The 26,205-nt window shown below is 44.1% G+C and overlaps 1 protein-coding gene across 7 annotated transcripts in view; it reads left to right on the forward strand.

Annotated features, from left to right (window-relative positions):
- Nucleotides 1–26,205, forward strand: part of RIPOR2 (RHO family interacting cell polarization regulator 2) — a 220,082-nt gene that overhangs the window by 156,500 nt on the left and 37,377 nt on the right. For all 7 annotated transcript variants that reach the window (XM_077886071.1, XM_077886075.1, XM_077886077.1 and 4 more), the window contains exons 2-9: nucleotides 3,886–4,012; nucleotides 5,352–5,507; nucleotides 6,329–6,407; nucleotides 8,132–8,155; nucleotides 9,263–9,316; nucleotides 12,878–13,027; nucleotides 16,558–16,621; nucleotides 25,716–25,759. In XM_077886071.1, coding sequence (XP_077742197.1) covers nucleotides 3,886–4,012; nucleotides 5,352–5,507; nucleotides 6,329–6,407; nucleotides 8,132–8,155; nucleotides 9,263–9,316; nucleotides 12,878–13,027; nucleotides 16,558–16,621; nucleotides 25,716–25,759 — 698 coding nt within the window. The remainder of the gene's footprint in view (nucleotides 1–3,885; nucleotides 4,013–5,351; nucleotides 5,508–6,328; nucleotides 6,408–8,131; nucleotides 8,156–9,262; nucleotides 9,317–12,877; nucleotides 13,028–16,557; nucleotides 16,622–25,715; nucleotides 25,760–26,205) is intronic.

The following is a 26,205-nucleotide window of genomic DNA, read 5'->3' on the forward strand; positions in this document are numbered from 1 at the left end:
TTTTATTGAGGTATAATTGACAGGCAATATCCTATTAATCTCAGGCATACAGCACAGCAAGTCAACATGTTTCTACATTATGACGTGACCTCCAGGATAAGTCTCATTGCCAACTGTCCCATCATATATACTTTTTTGTGCGATGTTCTTTTTCTTCTAGTCTTAACTTTGGCAGCTCCAAATGTCTGCCATTACAAAAAAGAATTTTGCATCATGGGGCACCTGGGTGGCTCAGTCAGTTAAGCAACTGCCTTTGGTTCAGAACATGAACTCAGGGTCCTGGGATCGAGCCCTGCATCGGGCTCTGCACTCAGCCAGTGGTTCTGCTTCTCTCTCTGCCTCTGCCCCCTCCCTTCTTGTGCTCACTCTTTCTCTCTCTCTCTCAATAAAGAAAGAAAATCTAAAAAAAAAAAAAAAAGGAAAAACACAAACATTAAAATATGCTGGACTACTCCTCAGTCCCTCTGATCCATAGACTGTGCACACTTTCAGAGCTTTTCTATTCCATTTAATACTTTATATTGTTTTGTTTTTAACACTCCTTGTATCACAGCTTTGCTCTGAAATTTGTCCTGGTGATCTTTCCACGTGGGCCTATTGTTTTTAAAACTGCCGCCTCGTATTCTATCCCATGGTTTTGCCATAATGTAGTGACCATTGCTGTAAAGATGATCATTCATACCCTTTCCATTTTTCCACTGTTACATTACTTGTCAGGAATATCCCTGTATATGCCCATTTGTGAACTTGAGTCTTTGTCTCCAGGACGTACCAAAAAGTAGATGGAATGTGTTAAAGGACACGTATGTTTTACTTTTTAAACAGATGCTGCCAGATTGTCCTCCAACCTTTGGGTACTACTTTGCACCCCTACCAGCAATAATCATATAGTTCTACTGTGGTCCTTTTTTTAAGTTAAGGCTTTTAGGCCAAAAAAAGCATCCACTGTTAAAATGCAAATTATCTGGTGGGGATGGCTGGTTTTAAATCCTTAAAGCCTTGAAAATGAGTGGTGTAGTTTTGGGGGTGGTTTTGCTGGACGCTGGAACTGCTGCCTCCATGGGACTTCTAGGAAGCCAGAGAGGAGTCTGCAGACTTAGCAGATTTGGCAGGCCCAGAGATGGGAGTGGGGTCACCAAAAAGGTGATCACAGAGCATTGCAGGATGACTTGCAAGTGGGGAGGAGCTGAGGAAGCTGGAAGACTGGTAGCAAAAAACTAGCCCTATTTCAGAGTTAGGGTTGTGGATGGGGCACATGTTTGTGTACTCTCTGTTCCTAATAGCTTCTCCTCTGTTCCTAATAGCACCCCGTCCCAAACTACTCCTTTTCTCCAAGAGCCTGACATTGTGTGGAGGCTGTGCACACTTGTTTTATGACTCTCCTTGGGCAGTTTGTCAGCCTTTGGGAGAACTGACTCTCAGAGATCTCAGCCTAATCCAGCTCTCAACCAAATTCTTTCCTGATAATGATCATTTTTAAGACCAGAAAGGCTCATTCCTACGGATCATCCATTCAACCTGTAACAGAAAGCTTCTGAGGGCTGCACCCACCCTGAAGCACTTTACAATCTTAGAATCATGGACAAATGTTTATTTTATTCTCAAGACCATTCCTTATCTATCACTGAACCGAGGAAGAAGGTAAATTATTCTAGCATCTGGTTCATATGTTTTACTCGCTCACTGTTTAATTCATTTAAAGACATTTAAACTTTGCAAAGAGAGGCTTATTTAAAACTGAATACTACTTTTTAAAAGTGGGATTTGATAAATTTTAGCAGATTATTTTAACTAAAGTTTTCAAATTTCAACCAATATCATCTTTGCTGAGCCTAAGAATCACCTGAGGACCTTTTCAAAATCTAGATACCCACATGGCACCCCACATTAATTAAACTGAATGTCTGGGCATGGGAACCAGGTGCCCATGGTAGAAACTGGGCGAGAGAAAAAAAAATCTTTTTGGCTTAAAAATTTCTAGGAAGTACAAGTCATGCCATTAAAATATTTTAAATGCTTTAATTCTTTTTCTGTGATCAAAGAATTCTATAATGCAATAGATCTATTGAACACTAATTTACAAAATGAGATATAATACTAATAAAATTTGCCAAATTTAGGGGTGCCTGGGTGGCTTACTCGGTTGAGTGCCTGACTCTTGATCTCTGCTCAGGTCTCGATCTCAAGGTCATTGAGTTTGAGCCTGTACTGGGCTCCATGCTGGGCCTGGCACCTGCTTTAGGCCTTAAAGTGCATTTTTTATTATAAAACTAATGAGTACAGAATTAACATAAGCTATAGTGTCTAGTTGATACTCATGTGGATACAAAGGTAGCACAGGCAGGCTTTAGGAACCTAAGAAGTGGACGGGCCCTCCTCATAAGCAGCAGAGGGCACTCAGGAGAACCTCATTAAGTCTTGCATTTTGTCCTCCCATTGATGCACCTGATATTAACTTGACCACACACACACAAACACACACACACACACACACACTTCCACTTCATCTCTTTTAAAATTCTAAAGAATGCCTGCAAAATTTAAACTGCCCCCACCCAAGGCTGGAATGAAATGAGTGGGACCCTTGTCTTCATCCAGGTCAAAGAGCAAGCCTGTCGCCTGCTGACTCACTCAATTCTGTGCCCATTGCCCAGTGAGTCAGCATCTGTGCACCACAAGAATGCCTTGCAAACCCTGGAGCTGCTTTCTTCTAGAGAGGGCCTGAGGGAGGGAAGGGAGGGAATGAGGGGATTTAAAAACCAGCTGCAGGGTGCAGAAGGAGCCTGTCTGTCCTCCCTCTGGGGAAGCAACTCACTGCAACCTCCTTCCCTTGCTGAGTTGCCTGGAGGAGCTTCGAGCAAGGCCTGGTGAGGTTGGCTCTTCCATCCCATCTGCATCAACCAGAGAAGTTCTTCTGCTATCTTTTAGCTTTCCATGCTTGCTGGCTGGACATTTAAAGGACAGTTTTTGGTGTCCATCTAACAGGCCGTTTTGGTGTCTGCCCACCTTGCAAATGCTCACTCTGGACAGTAGCTGCCCCCCATCTCCTGCTCCTGGGGACCTGCCCTTCGCCCACCCCACCCCCCTCACCCACCTGAGCATCCCCACTAAGGCAATGGTAGGTGCTCCCACTCCTCCCCACCTAGGGGAATAGTTACATAACAGCTCAGGCTGTTAGTGAGTCTTAACAACAGCCAAGCAAGCGACTAGCATGGGGGATGTGCCTTCTGCTGATCTTCCCTCTCACTTGGCCGCTCTGCTCTTGTTGTCGTATCATCATAACCTAGATCATCAGCACTTGTGGGAGTGCTCTCTTTACTCGTCTTCTCTTGGCGCTGCCACAGTAATATGATCATTATCTTTCAAAATATACTGAAAGGTAGAAAAAAGGAGAACACGGCTAAGTAAATTCATCTCTCAAGAAGCCTAGTGTTCTGAGCCATCTGACTTCTCATTGTAGAATTCTCCCCTGAGATCTGTGTTTTGAATGGAAGCAGGACTCAGCTGACAGTTCGAGTTGGCCTCTTTGTGTGTTTCTGCTATTGTTTTGTTGTTGAACAGAGGTAAACATTCCGAAGTTTTCGTGTATTTGAACCTTGTCTAAAAAAAGTAATAATAATAAATCCCTGAAAAGAAACCTGAAATGACTGATAATTGTGTGCGATTTCTATTTATTTCTGTCTCAGTAGGTGGGTATCTTTTTTTTCTTCACCTGAGAGCTGAACCCTTTGGTTTGAAGAGAAGTCAGAGGAAAGAAGGCTTACAAACATCTCATCGTCTCATGACTCACCTCACCTCACCTTTGTCATTGTTGACAGGCTTAGTGGGGTTTTTTTCTGTCTGGACCTGCCTGTAATTTGCCATCATCTTTCCACTGTCTTCCAGGACTACCAGCCAGACTCCCAGAAATCATGTTGGTAGGATCCCAGTCCTTCTCGCCTGGGGGGCCCAATGGGATCATCAGAAGTCAGTCCTTTGCAGGGTTCAGCGGCCTTCAGGAGAGGCGATCCAGGCAAGTCGTTTGCTCATGTGTGGTTCTCTCCCGGAACGCATCTCTGTGCAGCTCGAGAAGGACGTGAGCTCATGCTCAGAAGAGGCTGTGCGAGCTTGCAGCCTTGTCAGAACACACACACACACACACACACACACACACGTCCTTTTAATCTCCTTCATGGAAAAGATGTAATGTATTGAAAATTAAGTGCTATAGTTTCTTTTCTGTCACTGAGAATTCCTCCTGCCAAGCAGATGGCTGGAGATTTTGGACAAGCTGGTGGCCTGTGTGCCTTGCTCTCCCCACCCCACCCTTTGGGCAGCACATTGTCCCTGCCACCAGATGTGGGAGCCTGTTTGCTGTAAAGTTATGCAGTGTGTAAAGACGGCCTCTGCACATCGACTCTGGGAAGCAGATGTCATTGGGACACAGGCTTGGGAAAGTTAGTCGTCTGGTTTCTCTGGAATCTCCCTCTATCTAAAATAGGATGCAGGGGAACTCAACAGGGAACACATGGGGAATGAAATAGGTTAACACAGAGTGAGTTTTGTTTTCGGTTTTTCAGACACAACAGAGGTCTTGGGCTCTCGGGAGCCTATGTGCTCTGACCTGTCTTGTCCCTTTTGGTACAGACAGTCATGCAGAGGAAAATAATAACTGATCTGGAAGGCTCGGGGCAGGCACCTGCCAGACCCAGAGGTCACGGCTTTCCCTTTGACAGCCGGGTCTGTGAGGCTCTGGCCTCTCCATCTCCTAATCGAATCAGTGGTTGGGGTCTAAGTTATCAGGTGTCCATCTTCCCCTGCAGGCTGCCTCCCTGCCACTAACAGAGACGCTGAGTTTTATGCTCTACCTAAAGATAATTTACTCCAGAAAAAGAAAGCTTAAAAAAAGCCATAGGTTAGGCCTTATGTACCTTTCCTTAACGCCGTCTGGAGTGACCCTTTATCTAGAAACAGTTCCTTTACATCCTAGTCAAATTTAGTAGACATTGTGCCTGATGTAGCATTGCACACGTATTTTTTTTCTACTGAATTGTACCCTTCTGCTTCCTCGTTTCCTTGGAAGCACTTGTCTTTCTGTAAGGTTTCAGTGACCTGGTTGGTCTTCACTCAGAGCACGTGACCTGACCCTGGGTAGCCATTGCCCTGCAGAGTTTCCCAATTTTAGCGGTTCACAAATCTAAGAGTAGATCTACTGCTAAATTACACATAGAATGGCTCAGGTTATTCAGCTCTCAGGGACTGAGATCTTCCCCCAAAAGACACTAATGCAAACACAAGATGATCAAAAGGACTTTTCTTTGCTCAAACCCTTTTGGATGCCGAGACTCACGATTTTCTTTTTCTTGGTGTAGATGTAACTCCTTCATTGAAAATCCCTCTGCTCTCAAGAAGCCTCAGGCCAAGCTGAAGAAAATGCACAATTTGGGACACAAAAGCAACAGCCTTCCCAAAGAGCCTCAGCCTCAGAGGGTGGAAGAGGTCATCAGAGCCTTGAAAAATGGACTCGAGTAAGAGCTCTAACCTAATAATGCCCTAGAATCTTGTTCCTTTCTGAAATCCCCCTGGGGCCAGGGCGCGGCAGAGGGGTTGGGGGGGAGGAGGAGAAGGAGCGTGCAAAAAAAGCTAAAAAGATCATTTTAAATTGTTGATTTCTGTAGTAGATATTTCATTCTCACACCATAATCCAGAGGCCTTCGATGAGTCTCAAACATGTGAAATATGTTGGATTTCCAGATCCCATTATCCATAACATTGAAGGAGATCTCAACTAGTCACGCATTTAACTGGACACAGTGTTAGTTTCACTCAGACAACAGTAGACAGACATCTCCATTTTTGTGATTGCTTAGGAAGGATTCTGGAACTTTCTCAAGTTATTATATATTATGTTATGTTATATATTATAGTATAGTATATCATTATAAGGATCATTTGCCCAGAATAAAATCTCCCTGGTTTTGGGGGGAGACCTCTAGAGTCAGTGTTGTACTCAACTAGATAAAATTCTCTGAGCTTGGACCCAGGACTGATTCCATAGTTATTTTGCCCATTCCTTCCCCACTGGTTTTTCATTTTTTGGACTTTCAGCCTCACTGGGGTTCACTTTTTTTTTTTTTTTTCCACCAGTGGATGGTGTCAGAAGCAACCACTAGAGCCTTCAGAAAGTGGAGAGATTTGGGAACAACACGGCCTCTTCCCCACTGACTCTGCCCTCCCCCAGAGCAGGGCACAGAGTCTTTCTCTCCTTCAGCAGGACTAGGTCAGCACCAGCAAAGATGCCCCTTGATGGGCACAGAGTTCACGAGCATGTTTCCTATTATTTTTGCAGTGAATATCTGGAGGTTCACCAGACAGAGTTGGACAAGCTGACAGCTCAGTTAAAAGATATGAGAAGAAACTCTCGCCTGGTAGGTTCCATCCAATCTTTAGGACGTTAACACAGTATTCCTTTTTTTGGCTAAGTATCTTTTCTTTTCTTTTCTTTTTAATCTTTTTTTATTGGATGGGGATGGGGAGCTAGGGATGAGTATGGAGACAAGGAAGAACCTTTAAGAAAAGCAGACCCAGGGATCCCTGGATGGCGCAGCAGTTTGGTGCCTGCCTTTGGCCGGGGGTGCGATCCTGGAGACTCGGGATCGAATCCCGCGTCGAGCTCCCAGTGCATGGAGCCTGCTTCTCCCTCTGCCTGTGTCTCTGCCCCCTCTGTGTGTGTGTGTGTGATTATCATAAATAAATTTTAAAAAATTTAAAAAAAAAAGCAGACCCAAGGAGCAGAGTCCTATCTGCTTCCTGATGCATATTGGAGAAGAAGGTTAAGTTTCTTCTCAGTGTTTTATTCTTCATACTTCTCAGTATTTGACAAGCATGTTTATGCAGATACACTTCACAATCAGGAAAAAATGCTAAAGAATAGCAACTACAACCCCTATGCCTCTCATCCAAATAATATAAGGAAATGAAAAGTCTGAGTTGTCCTAGCATTTTGTTAATACAGAATTTGGAACCCAGAAGCACTAAGAAAATAGTATAGGTCAGTGACATCAGTGCAGCAAAGGGGATCCCAGGGACACCTGTAGTGGGAGGTTGGGAGAAGCCCCTGAGCCTGTTCCGTTCCATGTCTTTGTGTCCAGACACTTGCAGGTGTCCTCTATTCTAATGAATTTGTGAGGACTTGTCTGGTTGAAGAGGTGCTTCTCACCTACACACTACTTTAAATGATTTTGTTCTGTTCAAAAATGATCTAACACCTTAATATTTCAAGGCATCAGAAAGCTCAGAAGTCTCCACACAACACATGATACCGCTGCGCATTAATAGCTGCTGTCTTCTTCTGTTTTCAGAGATAAAATAAAATGCGTAGTGGTGTCCTTTTCGAAGGTGCAGAGGTTAAAAGCTTTATAGAAGTTAAAGATTTTATACCCTGATGATGTTAAGTATAAACCGCCCCATCTCTGTGGGGAAGGACTCCTTATGGAGTGGCTTCCTGCGCTTTGGAATGCCCTTGACCATCCTCAATGGCAACAAATGTTTCTCCTTGAAGAACAATGGTGAATGGAGGCAGTAGCTTCCACCAGGACTTGGTGTTCCATAGGAAAAAAAAAAAAAAAAAAAAAAAACTGCTCCTGAGGGGGACGTGGGAATGGTGTGCCGATTCCACTGTAATGTGAGCATACAGGAAATGAACTTGCTTAAAATACAATTTGTGAAAAGCCTATCGCTGCACTCCAGACTCTTCTTTAACACCAGTTTTATGTGTTTAAACAGGAAGGCAAGTGTTCTTTTAACACAGCTATACCTGCTACATTTGATGTTAATTTGTTTTATTTATTTAAAAGTTAATATGAGTTTATGTGCCCCTCGGTGTGTAAGACAGAAGACCTGAAACCAAGTGAAACCCTTAAAGCTCCCAGGGTACAGAGAGATTGGGGTGGAATTCTGGAGACACAGAGGATAAATAAATACTGGCTCTTAAAAGTACTCTTACTACCATTTCAAAGAACCCAGCAGAATTTGGCATGAATGATCGTTTCTTCACTGGTAATGCAGAAATGCAAACTAAATCCCTCTATTGATATTTGTAACAATTTTGAGGAAAATATATTTTAATCCAGGTATTCCTTTTTTATTTTAGGGTGTGCTGTATGACCTAGACAAGGTAAGTTATCATTCTGTGCAAGAGTGTTGCAAAAAATAAAACACTGCATTTTTGGAGAGTCCGTGATTTCCTCTTTAGGCACAAGATCCCCGAGAACTGATGATTTTTCTAAGCCTAGTAAAAGTCATGCTTTTATCTAGTGAGGGGGATAAATAAGTCCCATGATCTGAGCTCCAATACCATCTTGAGGGTCACTTCCATAAAAATGTCACCTGGTTGTAGGATTTCACCATGTGCTGCTAAGTTCAAGGACTTCCCAGGTTTTCAGAGGTCCTTACCTGTGTTCCCTCTAAACATTGACTACCATAGTTCAATGACTACCATATTTCATCAAATTGAAGACCTCTTAGATTGGAAGACACACTGTCCCTAAAGAAAAAAATAGTGATTCCAGTTAAACCCTGGCATGGTTTTTTTTCTGTTCATTTAAAACTTGTATTTAATACTTCATGACAAAACTCTTCTAAAGAGGTTTAATCTTTTAAATGTAGATTTCGTTTTTATTTATTCATATATGCTGCTACTCCCTCCCCGTGCCTTCCCATGGATACATAATTTTATGCTGAATCATGGTGTAATGTTTTTTGAAGACATTTGGAAGGGTAATTAAATTTAAGGCATGTAATAACAATATTTATAACTTAAACAAAGAGATGACACATAAACCACTGTGATTATCTTTGAGCATGCACCGACAGTAGTTTCAAAATGCACCCCCGTTTCAGAGGCACTGAAATGTAGGGAGGTGAGTTCACTTTAGAGATGATAAAATATATTACTCTGAAGGATTACAAGTATACCCCATCGTAATACTGTCCTACCAGAAATCCAATGAATTCCATTCGATTGGCTTCCCTCGATGTTCAACACAAGGATTCCAATAACTAACTCAAGTTCATCTCTCGGAATATTTATTTGATATTTTAGAAAATACTCTCCAAGTTGTTATTAGAGAATCTCTGAAATAGCCAAGATTGGAAGAAAGGGGAGAGAGTTAGCATTTTCTGGTAATTTTGAGTATGAGATAAGCAGATATTCTTGCCAGTCTTCTAGACATGTTAAACTATAAATGGCTGTACTTTTTCAAACTTCTCCTTTTAATTCCAGCAAATTAAAACAATTGAAAGGTACATGAGACGCCTGGAGTTTCACATTAGTAAGGTAAGTTCCTGGCTTTGGTGTTTCCTTTCTTAGCCACTAATCAATCTGCCTCTGGCCCAAGCATGGCATCTAGTCTGTGGAGAATTTCTTACCTGATTGACTCTTAAGCTGATTAGCGATGAAGCCCTCCAACAGGCAGTAAAAGTGGAAGAAATAAAGAAAAGAGCCTGACAATCTGGCACAGCTCTGACTCTACTTCGGTTCAACGAACATTTATGGTTTGTGCCTCCTGGTGGGCTTTTAATCCTGGTGTAGTCTTGGTAAAGATAGAACCAAGCTGACTCCCCAAGAAATTTCACACTTGCATAACTTGTCCCTCTTGCCACACATACAACTTGGCAGCCTGTAAAATTCTTCATGAAGGCCTTGAAAGCACTGGTAGACAGCTGCCATGTACGTCCCCAACTTTCTCAAGCTCTTGGTTCCTTCTACCCTTCCTCACATGGCATTGTTTCCAGGCACCTTTCTACCTTTGTCGCCCCCATATGTGTGCGTTGTTTTGTCAAGATCCCTGACACCCAGCCCCAAACCCTATAAATCGTTCACTAATGGTCCAACCAAGCAAGAGACTAGAGGCTTCAGCCAATCTCTCTACTAGGAGTCCGAAGCCTTAGGTTCCAGTCAACATGTTCTCTGGGCTATATCACCTATACAGACCTTGGTTTTCCACTCTGTAAAATGGGGCTGGGAGGTGCACATGATCAATCTAAATGATCTAAGAATTTTTTCATTTTAAAATTCTGTGATTTATGTGCTTATAAACACATTCATATGCAACTGCCTTTGCATGTTCCCACTTTGCAAAAGAACTATTGCCTGGGCGAATCTGAAATTGCTCCAATTTCTTTAAACTCAATAAATAAGACAATGACATGCATTCAAAGGTATTTGTGTGGCAAGCAAGTGTTGGCAAATTACTCTGTTTAGTTTGAAAAACAGCAAGAAAACAAGATCCCTATCAGGTAGGAGTGTATTTATCCATCATGTATCCATTTTTGTCAGACATGACAATCCTGGTAGTTATGAAAGGTTGAGGGCAGACTGTTTGCAGTACCTTATGCATAGCATGCCTCACAAATGATATTTAACTGAATAAGTCCATCAGTTGATTTGATGAGAACCCTTGCTGATGTATGGATGAGACCAATGCTTGCCTACAGATGGGCCCGTTCCCACTCCATTGAATACATAGTTAACCCTTATCCTACTGGTTAACTCCATCTGGCTAGGATAGAGTGGTATTGAAATGAAAACAAAGAATTAACTCTTCTGTAAATGCAGAGTAACAGACTGTATGTTTAGGGCTTAACTATGTCCCCGTGAGCAGTTTCCTGTAGAGCGGATTATAGTCTCAGACGTTAGCAAACCGGTAGTGGGGAAAAGGAAAGAAGAGGCAGTCTCCCAGGGGACCCCATGGATGAAACAGTCTAGCCTGCCCTGGAAGAGGGATCAGCTCTTGTGTTTCTAGGGGGTTTGTGGGCACCTTCCCCAGTAGAACGATCTGCAATGTTTAGGTAAAATTTCAGATTCCAGCCCAGACTAACCTACTGAATTGCCATCTCGGAGGGAGCCATGGGCATCAGCATTTTAACAAGCTCACCAGATGAGTCTTAGCTTAGTTTTAAAGTAGGGCAACCACCTTCTTTGCCAGTCACCAACCCAAAGATTTCATCAGCAGATTCGCCACTCTTGACTTTACATCTCCCTCTCAATCAGGGTCAAATCCATTGACCCCACAGATGGAAGGCTGCTTTCCAGAGTTTGGCAATTGCTGTCAGCAAAATGGATGAGTTGTTGAAGGACAGAGCAACAGAAAATCCTTTAACCTGAGAAAAATTTCCAGTCTCTTAATGTTCATCTTCTAACCTGAGCATGATTGATGTCTCTGCAGAGACGGCAACGGTGCAAAATTCCACTTACTCGAACAGGTCCTACTAACACTTTGTCATGAGAACCCAAAAACTTGCCTGCAGAACAAAAGAGGGATCTTCAACTCTGAAACTCATTATATTCCATCTCCACTTTCTTCTGATTTTACAGCCTTGTGAGGGAACAAAGTTTGCACTGAAATGAAAAATTCAAGTCATCCTAGACAGATTCCCGCCTTGCGGAAGTCGTGCATTTCCTTAGCTGGTGTTTAGTGTCCTTTGCATCTACCTGCAAGTTCTGTAGTTACCTGGGGAGTGTGTTAATAATGGAGGAGAGAGCACAGGACTGTGGACATGGACGTGATCAGGAATGACCAGATGTTGTCGACCTGGGCACCATTGATATTTAGAGATCGTCTTTTGTTGTAGGGTGCTGTCCTCCGTACTGCGGGATGTTTGGCAGCATCCTTGGCCTCTGTACCTACCAGATGGCAATAATACCTCCCAGTCATGATGCTAGGAAAAAAATGGCTCCAGCTTTTGCCAAATGTCCCCTGTGTGTCAAAAATCACCTTGGGTTAATTGAGAATTGCTGTCTTAGGGACAGTAAGTGATTATTAGGCTTACAGAATGAGTATGATCAATAGTCATTTGCAAACAGGTTATTATTGTTTAGAAGTATAAGTGTAGATATACAGCAGAAAAACGCTTACCTCCAGTATTTTTATTTATGTTTTTGGTGGCAGTATCATTCACACAAAAAAAAACCTGCACAGTTCCTAGGTGTTTGGTTTGATCAAATATTGACCATTGTGCTTCACCCTCATTTTATTTTAAAGATTTTATTTATTTGAGAGAGAGAAAAAGAGCATATGAGCATAGAGAGGGGCAGAGGGAAAGGGAGAAGCAGACTCCCCCCTAACCGGGGAACCTGATGCGGAACTCAATCCCAGGACCCCAGGATCACTACCTGAGCCAAAGGCAGATGCTTAACTGACTGAGCCACCCAGGCGCCCCTCTTCACCCTCATTTTAAGACTCATTTAATAACTTTGTTCTCGGGCAGCCAGGGTGGCGCAGCAGTTTAGCGCCTCCTGCAGCCTGGGGTGTGATCCTGGAGACCCAGGATGGAGTCCCACGTCAGTCTTCCTGCATGGAGCCTGCTTCTCCCTCTGCCTGTGTCTCTGCCTCTCTTTCTCTCTGTGTCTCTCATGAATAAATAAATAAGTCTTAAAAAAAAACAACTTTGTTCTCTCTACTGTTGAGGCTCTTTATTGAAAATGACTTTTATAAAGTGTTGCCTCAAGTTCTTTTTTAAAAAAATGCTAAACGTAGATGTGTGAACATCACCTTGTGATAGTACTCTTAAAGTGATAATGGCCTCGTGGAAACCCTTCCTGTGTTTGTTCCTTATGTGGAAGATTCTGGTCTTCGTCATCCAGTACTTGGCTCACACAGCTCACCAATGTTAAGTTCATTTTCATTTTGTGTCATTGGAAAGGCAGGCTCAGATAAAAATATGCTTTGAAATAGAAAAATGGACTCCAGTGGCTCAAAGATGATTGGTCTCCATCTAAAAGTATGACACTTCTACAGGAATCTCTTTGATGAGGTCAGAAATACCTGTAAGAACTTCATACTGGCCTGTGTAACTTCTTTCAAATGGGATTAAATACTGACATGCCTTCCAACAGGTAGATGAACTCTATGAAGCATATTGTATCCAAAGACGCCTCCAAGATGGTGCCAGCAAAATGAAGCAGGCCTTCGCAGCCTCGCCCACCAGCAGAGCTGCCCGGGAGAGCCTGTCAGAGATCAGCCGCAGCTACAGGGAGTACACGGAGGTACGTGCTGGTCAGCTCAGCAGCTCACTTCTGCAGGGTTTGTGCAGCCTGTAGCCTCATCCTACTCTTTAGGGAGATGTTTAACTATTTGATTCTTACATTGTTTTGAGGGCATCTGGAATTAAGATGACTTTCAGGTAGTTCTGTCAGTTAGTTATATTTTGGTTCAGAGTCTTCACTGGACTCCGCTACTTTCGTTGGCTTTTGTTGGTCCCTGATCATCACCTGCCAGGCAGTCATCTCCTAGTGCCTTGGAACATGCTTGCTCATGGATATGTAAAGCTACAAGATTTGAGATGCTATGAACCCATTCACTGACCAAGACTTACACTCTGTGTGCTCCATGCTGCCTTGTAGTCTTTGCCTCAGCTAGGCTACAAATGCTTGTCGAAAATTTCAGTGACTGCATGTGTAAGCCACAATGCCCTGGTTTTTGATGTCTTGAGTGCCCTTCTACATTTTCTAGCATACAGTCTAATTTCACTTTATTCCTGGAAGTTGAACAGACTTAGTGGTTAAGATGCTACCCTGGGTGTTGAGTATCACTAATGTTCCTCCCTGGGACTATTTCATCATAAGAAAGTCCCCTTCTATCTTAAAGGAGGCAAGATAAAGAACTCTGAGCAGAAGTGTACTTCCCTGGCTTCTGTCTCTGAGGCCCATGCACATGACAGAAGGAGGTCTTCACTCTTCCTAGGGTCACCTGATACCAAGTGTCTTGGATGAAAGACTGAATTATTAAAGCAGCATGTCTCACTAACCAATGAGTCTGCTCAGAGATCGAATTTCGTAAATGAAGTCATTGGCCTCATGAGGGTTCGTGAGGGTCTGCTGGACAGTTCCCAGAGCCGAGCATCTGTCTCAGCCCTGCAGGAGTAGGGACCTCATGGGTCACCTTGTATGGTCACTCCAGCAGCACCTCTGGTCTGAACCATTTATCTCTTCCATGGTCTGAAACAGGGCTTCTCTATCTATGCCCCCTTTCAGAAGAATGGTTTTTAAATGCATAAAATAAAATACCCAGAATCTAGGAATTCAAAGGAAATCCATCATGTTGAAATAGTTATTTCAGTATTAGCAGCACAGTTATCAAAATATCTTATAAAGCAAAGTATTTTGATACGCTACTATGCTTTGTCTATACCACGTTATTAGCACATTGAAATTCCGTTATAAGCTCTAGCAGTGCCACTAGTTATTTGAAGTTATAAAATGTTCAAGTAGCAAAAAGTAGAAATGATTTTTCAAGGTATCTGGAACCAGTGATGTGGCGTGAACACACATGTGATTTCTATTAGTGTCAGCGTCTCAGGCACGAGTCATACCGCTGGGGCTTACTTTCTACATTTGTGATACTTCGACACGACACATTTCAATTAGAGGTTGTAACATAATGAGGACTTTCTTTTTCCCCATCCAAATTTATGGACCCAGGGGTTGAGACTCCCGGGCTTAGAAGCAGCCCTGGTTCATGGGACCTATTTGTGCATGGCCCTGAAATAAAAGAACATTTAAAACAGTCGTTCAGAGCCCACGAGCAGATAACTGACAGCAGTCTGGAGATGCTTCTGTTCTAGAACACTTGCTGCCTGTTTCAGAAACACCTGTCCTTGCTCAGGTGCCAGCCCATGGCATCATACTTTGCTCACAAGTTCAAAGACGTAGAGTACAGTTTCAGCAAGCAGAACTGTGCCTTGGAGAGGAAGGAAGCTGGGCTTCTGTGGCGTCCTACCTCACTCTCTGTGGTGTCCTACCTCACTTGACATCAGGTGGTTTTATATCTTCACGTTACTGCAAAGCCAGGATTTTCTCACAAAGAACATTTTGGGCAAGAGGCTCCAGGGGCTTCTGCCGGGGGCAGCAGTACTCATCAACAGCTGCCTGGTGAGATGGAAGAGAATCCTGCCTATAGAAGTCCTCACCTGCTAAGCTAGCTGCCCCCCTAGGTTTTTTGAAGACACTAGTGGCAACCCTGGCTTGTATGATAACATCGCTGATGTTCGGGTAAGTGAGACACGTGGTGCTCAAAGAAAAGTGCTTTATGATATGAGACTTTGTTTTCAAAGCTTTCAAGCAGTGCAGAGCTCAGACTTCAGGAAGTTTTGAAATTTCCAGGTTTGCTAAGCTATTCAAGGTACTAACAGCTCACATGGTGGGAGGAAGGCAGTACCATTCCCTTTGCACCCCAGCAACACAACAGTTCAGGAGAGTGATCTTTTGGAGCAGAACAGAGGTGCAAATAAAAACCAGAAGCTGTCACCTTACTAATCAATCCTCAAGTCCTCAGCACACAAAATGCAAATGGGCGCAAACCCTGCCAGCACTCACTGGGCTGGCCACCCCAGGCCCCCCGCCCCCCAGCATGGAGGCTGGCTGCAGAGGGAGAAGCCTGCAGATGCCACCCCCTCCCCAGCACCGGGGTGGGGTTGGGCGCGACTGCTTCCTGTGGCAGATGTGGTTTCCAAACTGAAGCTGTTGAAGCTGGAGCAAATCAACATAAAGGTTGAGACTAGTATAATAAACGGCATCTATCTTTACCAGTTGGTAATATTTTGCCATATTTGCTTTCCTTCTCTCGCACAGGCTCAATGTTTTCTTTCATTATTATTATTTTTTTTTATTGCGGAGTCATTTGACCATAAGTAGTAGACATTGTGACACTTCACCCCGTAAGTATTTTAGCACATCGAATAGCCAGTGCATTTTCAGGCATCCCGTATTTGGTCCAGTCATGACTTCTACAACGTTTTGTTATCCTTCAAATCAGGATCTAATGGAAGGTAACAGGTGTCATTTAGTTTTTATGTCTCTTTAACCTCTTTTGTTTAAAACTTTTTCCCCACAACATTACCATTTTATAGAATCCAGGCCAGTTCTCATAGAATATCACGTTCTGGATTCGTCTGTTGATGATATAATTTGATGAGATAATTGATATAACATCTGAAGGCAGCACAGCAAGTCTTCTGTTGTAGGGGGTCCCAAAGTCAGCAACTTAAGAAACCTGATATTCTCCACTTAGGAGAAGACTGCTTTCCTTCTTTTTTTAAAAAAATATTTTTTTATTTATTTCTTTGAGAGAGAGACCATGAGCAAGGGGGAATGGCAGAGGTAGAGAGAGAAGCAGGCTCCCTACTGAACAGGAATCCCAACCCGGGGCTCGATTCCAGGACCCCAGAATCATGACCTGAGCTGAAGGCAGATGCTCCACCGACTGAGCCTCAGGTGCCCCCAAACTGCTTCCTTCTTACCTAGCATCCCAACCCTCATCATTGTGCATGGAAATAAGTGAACGTGTCCCTCTGTGCTCTGAATGTCCCATACACCAGAAGGGTCGTGTAGACTCGGGGGAAACATTTCACCCACAATGCTTCACAGGCACTGCCGTGTAACTCCCTGCCAACAGGTAAATGCCTCCCCTTGTTCAAGCCTCAAGCCTGGCTTGTCTGCAGCTGCTAGAACGTCATGTGCTTTGAGCTGCTGTGTGACAGAAGCCTAGAACTGATGCCAATCTTCTGTACTTTTCACAGAATATGTGCACCATTGAAGCAGAGCTGGAGAATCTGCTGGGGGAGTTCTCCATCAAGATGAAAGGTATTATTCAGAGTAAGGAGCCATGTCCACAGACAGAGCTCCTTGAAGTTTGAGTGCACATGCTATTTTTATTTTTCTTGCCAAGACACTGTGCTGCCCACACTTTCCTCTCCCAGTTTGTGAGTATATTGCTGTTCTAGAACCTTCTTGTCCTGACACTCACCTGCGCCCTTAAATCTTTATTATGGCAGGATCTCAAACATACACAGAAGTGAAGAGAATATTACAGTGAACCCCACATCACCCAGATTTCATAATTAGCAAGGCTCTGGCACATTGGTTTCATCTGTTTTTCTCTTTGGTGATACATAACCCAGACACATGAGTCTGTCTGTGTGTATTTCAATAGGCACCCCTTAAAGAATGGGGGCTTCTTTTTTTTTTAAAGACCTTTTATTTATTTATGATAGACAGAGAGAGAGAGAGAGAGGCAGAGACACAGGCAGAGGGAGAAGCAGGCTCCATGCCGGGAGCCTGACACGGGACTCGATCCCGGGACTCCAGGACCGCGCCCTGGGCCAAAGGCAGGCGCTAAACCACTGAGCCACCCAGGGATCCCAGAATGGGGGCTTCTTACCTAACCACAAAGCCAAGTATTATCATGTCCAATAAAATTAATATGTCTTTGTTATTAATCCACTGCATTATCCAATTTCCCCAGGGGTCTCAAAAATGCTTTGTACGTACCATTGCTTAGCTCACACCGGGGTCCAGATAAGGTCCATGTGTCATAACTGGTCATCAGGTGTCTCTCTGGGGCTCCCTTCCATCTGAAACAGACCCTTCCTGTTTTTCTCCTACCTCTATTTGGTGTAGAAACTGCTGTTGTACAGAATGGCCCACATTCTCAATTTGTCTCTTGGCTTCTTTGTGGTGTCATTTCAGCTGTTCCTTTGTGCTCATGTTTTCCACCAACTACCCACCCGCTCCTTGATTTTATTTATTTGTAAATGGAAAACCCACAGAGGACTGTGCATTTTCCTCCTTTTCCCTAGTGCATTTCTGGGGTTTGCTCTGGAAGGTTCCAGCCTAGAAGCATGATTGGTTTCTCTCTGTACGGTGGCACCTTCAGAACAAAGGAGGCATGCCAGCTGTAGGAAACGGAGTGTCCCCCAGGTGCTGCCGGCAGAGCTCTCAGCTCCTCAGAGGCAGGTCCGCTTGTCTTGAGTTTGGGCTGATTAACTGACGCAGACAAGAGATTGTCACAGTTCTGCAGCCGCTCGACCCCTGGGTTGTTGCTAATGGGGACTTAATCACCCTTTCCACCCTCTCCTCCACTCTTTTCAATTAAGGGAGTAGAGAAGGGGCACTGTTGTTCTTTTTTAAGTGCTCAACAGGAGAGCTTCGTTTTGGAGTGAGTCATCTTGGTCTGCAGGGCAAGGTCTCTGTCGGGCACTAGGTGCCCCGTGAGAACGAGAGGGCCACTCTGAATGGATTATTCCTGGAATAACGTCGGCCTCGACCTTCACCTTCCCCAGCACTGCTTCCTTCTCTTGGGCAGACCTGAGTGTAACTCTGTTACTCAGTGTTGAATCTCAACACTTGCTGCCCCACTAAGCTGGGGCATCCACGCTCCGTCCATTTCTCGTTATTGTCTTCGTGTTGGGTCCTCACCTGAGTCAGAGGCTCCAGAACTGCTTGGGCCCTGCCCCAGACCCAGAAAGGCAGAGTGGACCCCAGAAGATTTTTTTTTAAGACTCTCAGGATGATTTCAGCAGCAGCCTGATTCTAGAAAACAGCTGCCCGGAATCAGTGTTCCCCCGACCTTGGCACCATCCATCCGGACTGGGCCGGTCTCTCAGTTCAAGAGCCTCGGGTCACACGCATCCTACTGTTAACATGCAGAGTGCCAGGTTGCCCCGATTTCAGATGCTCACTGTTACCTAATGCATCCGTTTTGGGCAGGGTGATGATTTCCCCCGTTTTATTAGTGGGAAAGGGTGTTCAGTGACTTGTCTCAGAAGTCACATAGTGAGTTAGAGTCCAGCTTGAGTCTGAATTCCAGGGCTCCTGCTCCGAGTCCATCCCCATGCCCAGTCTCCTATGAGGAGGAGAGTTCTTTTTTTTTTTTTTTTTTTTTAAGATTTTATTTATTTATTCACGAGAGAGACACAGAGAGAGGCAGAGACTTAGGCAGAGGGAGAGGCAGGGTCCCTATGGGGAGCCCAATGCTGGCCAATCCCAGGACCCCAGGATCACACCCTGAGCCAAAGGCAGTGCCACCCAGGTGCCCCAAGTAGGGGAGTTCTAACAGAGCAGAGCCCATACTAGAAGCTGTTGCTCAAAGCACGGCCTCCTCCTCTGTGGGAGGGTCTTCTCTGACCCAGAACACAGGCCTCGTGGGTGAGGAGCTTCAGGCATGGTGGCAAATGAGAGGATGATGCTGGTGCCCACCCCCCACCCCCATCTACAGAGGGATCTGGGCACCAGCTACATAATAGCACCAAGTCCTACAAGGTCATCCTGGTGTGCTGACAGGGCCTCCCATTCACCGAGCTTTTCATCTTTGCCTCTCCCTGTTCTCTCTCTCCCACCTGGTCCACTTCCATAGCTTGTGTCTGGGCTCTCGGTTTCCGCTAGTGGGACTCGAGGCCTGAAACTTACTCTCTCTTTTCATTATAGATTATTCTCCCTTTTCACTTCCCTAATCTAACATGAAAACCCAGAAATGACAACTATGAAGCCTTTCAAAGGGAACACTGCCTTGGAAGTCTTCCTCTCCTGAGGAAGGGAAGACATCTCACACTGCCAAGAAATTTCACATCTTTGCAATCAGCTATTTTCTTATCTGTTATTCCTTCTGATAAAACATAAGCACCCCCAGCAAACAACAGTGACATAAGCTGAGGATATTTCATAATTTTCTCAGACCTGGTAACCCAACTTCCTCCTGCCACACCCTCCACACTTCCCGTTTTACCCCACCCAACACAGAATAAACAACCCTTTTGGGCGTGTGTGTGTGTGGGGGGGGGGGGGGCCACTGGGGGTGCAGATGCATTGGTGATAAAAACAACTGATGGCTTACAGTGCCAAGCACTAGGCTGTATCCTGCTGAACGGCCCCTGGCCTTGACTCCCAGAGTCCCCTGGAGAAAAGTGGACACGTGAGCCAATATGCTCTAATTCAATGGAACAAATGACCAATGGGGTGGCCAGATTGTCTCCAAAGCCCCCTGCCCCAGGGTAAGAGCAGGAGGGGGAGTGCCACTCACCTGTCTCGGGGGAGGGAAGCAGGAAGGAAGCAGGAAGGCTTCCCAGGGTAACCTTTGAATTAGAACCAGAGGGACTGCTCTGGGTGGATGAACAGCAGGGGAATAGCATTCATCAAAGAGGGAAAAGCATGTTGAAAAATCTGCCTTGAATGTCAGGCTACAGGGGGAGCACTGTGTTAACCAGGACCTACGTGAAAAGATGTGATTTCTGAAGGAAAACTATTTCTTCTCCTAGCTACTGCTTCATTCCAGTGAGGTTCCGGGTGGGGTGGATCTTCAACCCTTGCCTGCCTCTCCAGCTTGCAGGGCAGGCCAGGCCTTGGCAGAGGGAAGAGCTACCTGGGAGCTAGTAAATCTGCATTATTTATGCCTGGTCAATAAATCAGGAAGGCCTGTAACAGCGCTCCCGGCCCTTCAGCTGCTTGGCTCTTTTCCTTGGAATAGAAAGTGTGACTTCCTTAGCTTCATAATTGTTCTACCCAGTGCTAAACACCATTAAAATTGTCACGAATACCCAGCCATCCTTTTCTGTGTGTATATGCTGTCAACATGTGTGATATTTTTTATCTTTGGAAAGGAAGATCATCATAGAAGTAGCAAAAACTGGGGAGCATTCTTCTGGCAGAGAAGTCTCTGAGCCAAGAAAGGAAAGGGTGGGTGGCTACATACTGTGGCGTCGGGGACTTCCAGACAAGGGCATTTGATCAGTAATAGGTGTTTACAGTAAAACAGCCAAAAGGTACAGGAAGATGCACCACAGAAATAAAAGCCCCCTGCCCTGACCATTCCTGGTTGCTAACCTCCCGATGGTCTGTAGAGTGGCCAGGATGAAAGCTTTCTAGACGGTGCAACAGCAATCGCAAAACTTCTGAGAAAACATGAAGCTTTCCCCAGCTGTGAAAATCCCAGCAGGCCTCTGGCCAGGTTTAAAAGACATCAAGCTGTAACTCTAATTGCCCCACTGCTGGTTTCAGTTCTGCAACCAGTACAGTGATGGGCTTAGACCAGCAGCTAGAACTTTAGGAAACACAGCACCAGGACTGCCTCTGCCTGGCTGGTGCCAGTTGACTCCACTATGGTTGTAATCAGGCCCGCTATAAGCAATTTCGAGACATTTCACTTTAATAACATGGGCTTATAAACTCAAAAACCTCAGTACCAAGTACCTTTCTCCCAGTTGGATAAGTTCAGATATGAAATTTTTGGTAATTTTGAGAGGGGAAAAAACCTTCAAAAGATTTTCCCCTTTACATGTCTTTATCCAGCACTGATTCCAGGTCAGTTGCTTAGGGGATTTTTTTGTTTTTTAACCAGGCTTCTGTTGTAATTGCAGAGGTAATCTGGCAATGGATGAAACCTAAACTAATTTGCAGAGGTTTTATTTTATTTTACTTTTTTAAAGATTTACATTTATTTTAGGGAGAGCACTTGAGTATGAGTAGGGGGAGGGGCAGAGAGAATCCTGAAGCAGACTCTCTACTGAGTCCAGAGCCCCACAAGGGGTGGATCTCATGACCCTGAGATCATGATGAAGAGTTGGGTGCCCAACCAACTAAGCTGCTCGGTGCCCCTTTGCAGAGGTTTTATTTTTTTAAGATTATATTTATTTATTCATGAGAAACACAGAGAGGGGCACAGACATGGGCAGAGGGAGAAGCAGGCTCCCCACAGGAGCCTGATGCGGGACTGGATCCCAGGACCCCAGGATCACAACCTGAGCCACAGGCAGATGCTCAACCACTGAGCCACTCAGGTGCCCTTTGCAGAAGTTTTAAAGTGCACTTTGGATTTTCTTAGAATTGGCATGTCTGACCATTCTGACTTCTAAAAACCAGTGAGTTGTGCTTTTTTTTTAATGACATATTAAAAAAAAAAAGACTAAATCTTCCAGAAAATGATTAGTGAAAACTGACTTTCTAAATTCTACTCTTATTTCAGGAAATCTTTTAAAGTGCCTTGTTGTGTTCTAGTTGTTAGAAGAGTCCCAGGTGGCCTGGCTCTCCCGTAGGGGGGCAGAGGGAGCTGGTGAGTTGCTGCCATCTACCGGTGCTTTTTAAAGCCTCCCCGGACCCCGTCTATCTTCTTAACCCTGGCTAGTCAGTCACAAAAGGCAGAATAAATTGTGTGATTGTGATACCATCCTCGTCATCTTTACACGGGTTGAATCATGTTTAAACTAATATAAAAACATGTTTCAAGGGACACCTGGGTGCCTCAGTGGTTGAGCACTCGGTTCAGGTCGTGATCCTGGTCCTGGGATCGAGTCCTGCATGGGGATCCCGGCAGGGAGCCTGCTTCTCCCTCTGCCTGTGTCTCTGCCTCTCTCTGTGTCTCTCATGAATAAGTAAATAAAAATCTTTTTTAAAATAATAAATAAAATGATATGAAAAGAACTTAGACTTCAAGGATCGTGAATGGCAGCTTGAGAAAACTGAGCCACCCAGGACTCTGCTGCCCAAATGGACATCCTGCGTGTGAAGGGATCTAGGAGTCTCAGGGCTGCTGTTGTACCAGCTGTGCAAAGTTATTTCCTCTCCAGCCGCCTCTATCAAAAGTGAGGGGTTATTCTTCTCGAATCCGTTTTAGATTTTTAAATGATACCGTCTCATTTTTTTTTTAAATACGGGCAAAGATACCAGAAATTTTAAAGGCACAATATAATCTCTCCACCGGTGCTAAACTTTATAAAATATGTCACAAATACCCAAGTAGCCTTTTTTCTGCATATACACTGCCTGCCCGCTGATACCTGTGACCTTTTTCATATATTTTTTCTTTTCAAATAAACACATGATATTTGAAAAAATCCAATAAAAATTACTATCTAACGTCCAAACATTTCACTTTCTTCATAGTCCCAGATTATCAGAGATAATTATTTTATCTACCTTTGGTATGTTTTTCTAGAATTTTTTCCTATGGATACATTTTTTTAAAGATTTTATTTATTTATTCATGAGAGACACAGAGAGGTGGAAACATAGGCAGGCAGGCTCTCTGTGGGAGCCCAATGCAGGACTGGATCCCAGGACCCCAGGATCATGACCTGAACCAAAGACAGGCACTCAGCCACTGAGCCACCCAGGCGCCCCTGGATACATTTTTATATAGCAGAGGTCACACTTGAATTTTGTCTTTTTGCTTTTTTACTTAATATTAGTTTATAAACATTATCTTATTAAAGACATCTAAACATCTGTACCGGGATCCCTGGGTGGCGCAGCGGTTTGGCGCCTGCCTTTGGCCCAGGGTGCGATCCTGGAGACCCGGGATCGAATCCCACATCGGGCTCCCGGTGCATGGAGCCTGCTTCTCCCTCTGCCTGTGTCTCTGCCTCTCTCTCTCTCTCTGTGACTATCATAAATAAATAAATTTTAAAAAAAAAAGGTAAAAAAAATAAATAAAAAAATAAACATCTGTACCGAATTTTTTTTTTTTTTAATTGAAGTGTGGTTGACACATGGTGTTACATTAGTTTCAAGTGTACAACAGAATGATTGGACAAAGTTATATGTCATGCTCTGCTCAGCATGACTGTAGCTCCCATCTGTCCTCATATAACGCTATGACAGGATCATCGACTATATTCCCAATGCTGTACTTTCTACCCCCATCACTTATTTATTCCATAACTGAAAGTCTGTATCTCCCACTCCCCTGCACCCATCTTGCCCATCCCCCTCCCCTCTGGCATCCATTAGTTTGTCCTATGTATGTATGGTTCTGCTTCTGCTTTTTGTTTATTCATTTGTTTTGTTTTTAGATTCCACATATAAATGGAATCATAGTATTTGTCTTTCTCAGCCTGATTTACTTCACATAGCATCATACTCTCTAGCTTCTTCCATGTTCTCACAAATGGCAAGATCTCATCCTTTTTAAGGCTGAGTAATATTCCATTTTATATAAACATTTGTACTGAATCCTTAAGTGGAATTCTTTATCCTAAAATTGTATTGGTTCTTTTCATTAGAAAATGAGAAAGTCCTAAAGATTTTTTTGCCCATTTTTATTAAATGTGTTTCATTCCTTGATTAAAATATTGTCTGCGGCTCCCTATTAGGGCAAAGAGCTTTGTTTTGTGATTGGCAGAGAAACAAAGCCAAGATTACTGATAAGCCTCTGTTGATGAGTTTATTCCATTAGGTTTATTGTGCATGTATGACGTGTGTACCTTCCTCCCCACAACTTTATTCATGCTTGACACACAGTAGGTATTCTAAAAATATTGCTGAGTGAATACAGGCCACTCCCTCCGCCCAGAAGCGCCCTCTCTCCCATGCCTTCATTTGCCTGGGGTGATATGACACTCTGTTGTTCAAATGCCCCCTTCCTCCATGAAACTATCCTACATTAAATGGGACAGAATTTCTTGTTTGATTATATAAGTAATACAGTCTTACAAAAATTCAAAATATAGGAAAGAACCTCCTTTTACTGTCTCTTCATTACTGTTCTCCTCTCCAATGTGTACCAATTTGCAGTTGTTTCATACAGATAAGTCTTTTAAATTAGCTGTATATGGTGCATGCCGAATCAACAGTATTATCCCACTGCCGAATATATAATTATTACATATTAAGCACGTACTATGGACCTAATGCAATCAATTGTCTTTACAAACAGTTCTGTGAGGAGGACACTGTTAACTCCCTTCTAAAGGTGAAGACACTGCAGCTAATATCTTGAGGCGGCTCACTAGAGGATAAAACAGAAATCAGCTTCAGCCTTAACTTCCCGTACTGCCTCTAGTCCTTGTCCGTTTTGTCTCTGTGGACATTAACTGCATTTTGTTCTGTTTTCTGGGTATCAGTGAAGTCTCTCTTAATTTCCAGATTGTTACCCCAGTGCATAGATCCTCCCACACAAATGAGTCTCCATAAATATCTACAGAAAGAAAGAAAAGGACTGATTAAACCTGGGGTCCCTGGGATGGCCCACAGCAGTGGTGTGACATGACTTATTCTTGGGGCTACACAAAATATGGGGCTGGATCTCAGACTGAGCAGACTCAGCTAGGAATGATGTGCCGATGGCGTGATCAAAAGGGGGCCCCATCTCCATTTGGGGACTGTGGGCTGTTGTTGTTTGGTTTAGTTGGTTTTGTTTTCTTTTTTTTTTTTTTAAAGACTTTATTTATTTATTCATGAGAGACACACAGAGAGAGGCAGAGACACAGGCAGAAGCAGAAGCAGGCTCCACGCAGGGAGCCCGATGTGGGACTCGATCCCGGGACTCCAGGATCACGCCCTGAGCCGAAGGCAGGCGCCCAACTGCTGAGCCACCCAGGCATCCCACGGTTTTGTTTTCTTCATCACTGGCTTTGTGTAGATGATAATCCATTTTAAGTGGTTTCAAAAAACAGTAGATGGTGGTATCATTATGCCCCGTAAATAGGAGAAGGAAAACACAGGAGTGGGTGAATCGGAGACAAAGTAGAACATGAACATGGATTCTTTACCCAAATGAGCGGCACTTAAAAAATCACAAATCTTGGGACAGAAAGAAAAACAAGAGAGCAGTTTGTTTTCATGGGAATATTTTGAGTAAATAAATGAATATATCTTTCTGGCCCTAATTCTCTGATCCTGGAGTCTGGGTGGACTTCCCACGGGCCAAAGGCACAGAGAGCTCTAGCCCCTGCCCAGCAGCTGTCTTGGCCCCAGAAAGCACCTGTGATTAGCCCAGCCAGGAATGTTTACTCCTGCCTCGACAGATGGGATTCCCAGCAAAAGCTGTGCCCCCCCGGCGGCCCTCTCAAACTACTGCAGAGCTTTCACAAAGGTCTGACGCTTCGGGTTGGTAAATGTGCCAGGGTGGGTGTGCGAAGAGTGGAGACCTACCTATTCTGCCCCTCATGCCCCTGCTGCTTGCCTGCAGGTCTGGCTGGATTTGCTCGCCTCTGTCCTGGAGATCAGTATGAAGTAAGTATCGTGTCGGTCTGTGTGTTGGGATTGAGGGTTTGAGGGGCAGGCGTCAGTTGCCATTGTTTTATCAGAATTTCAAATTGCCTTTTTTTTTCTTTTATATTTGTTTATTTATTTATTTTTTTTTATTTATGATAGTCACAGAGAGAGAGAGAGAGGCAGAGACACAGGCAGAGGGAGAAGCAGGCTCCATGCACCGGGAGCCCGATGTGGGATTCGATCCTGGGTCTCCAGGATCGCGCCCTGGGCCAAAGGCAGGCGCCAAACCGCTGCGCCACCCAGGGATCCCTATATTTGTTTATTTTGAAAAAAAAAATAAGCCAATGAGAAAGTTTGAGAAGACGCCCACATACTCTTCATCCAGACACCAATTTTAGGAATTTTTAACATTATGCCACATTTGCTTTATTATTACTACTATAATTGTTGTTATTTTGCTGAAC

This window comes from Canis aureus, chromosome 37 (assembly GCF_053574225.1).
Source record: "Canis aureus isolate CA01 chromosome 37, VMU_Caureus_v.1.0, whole genome shotgun sequence".
NCBI lineage: Eukaryota > Metazoa > Chordata > Mammalia > Carnivora > Canidae > Canis > Canis aureus.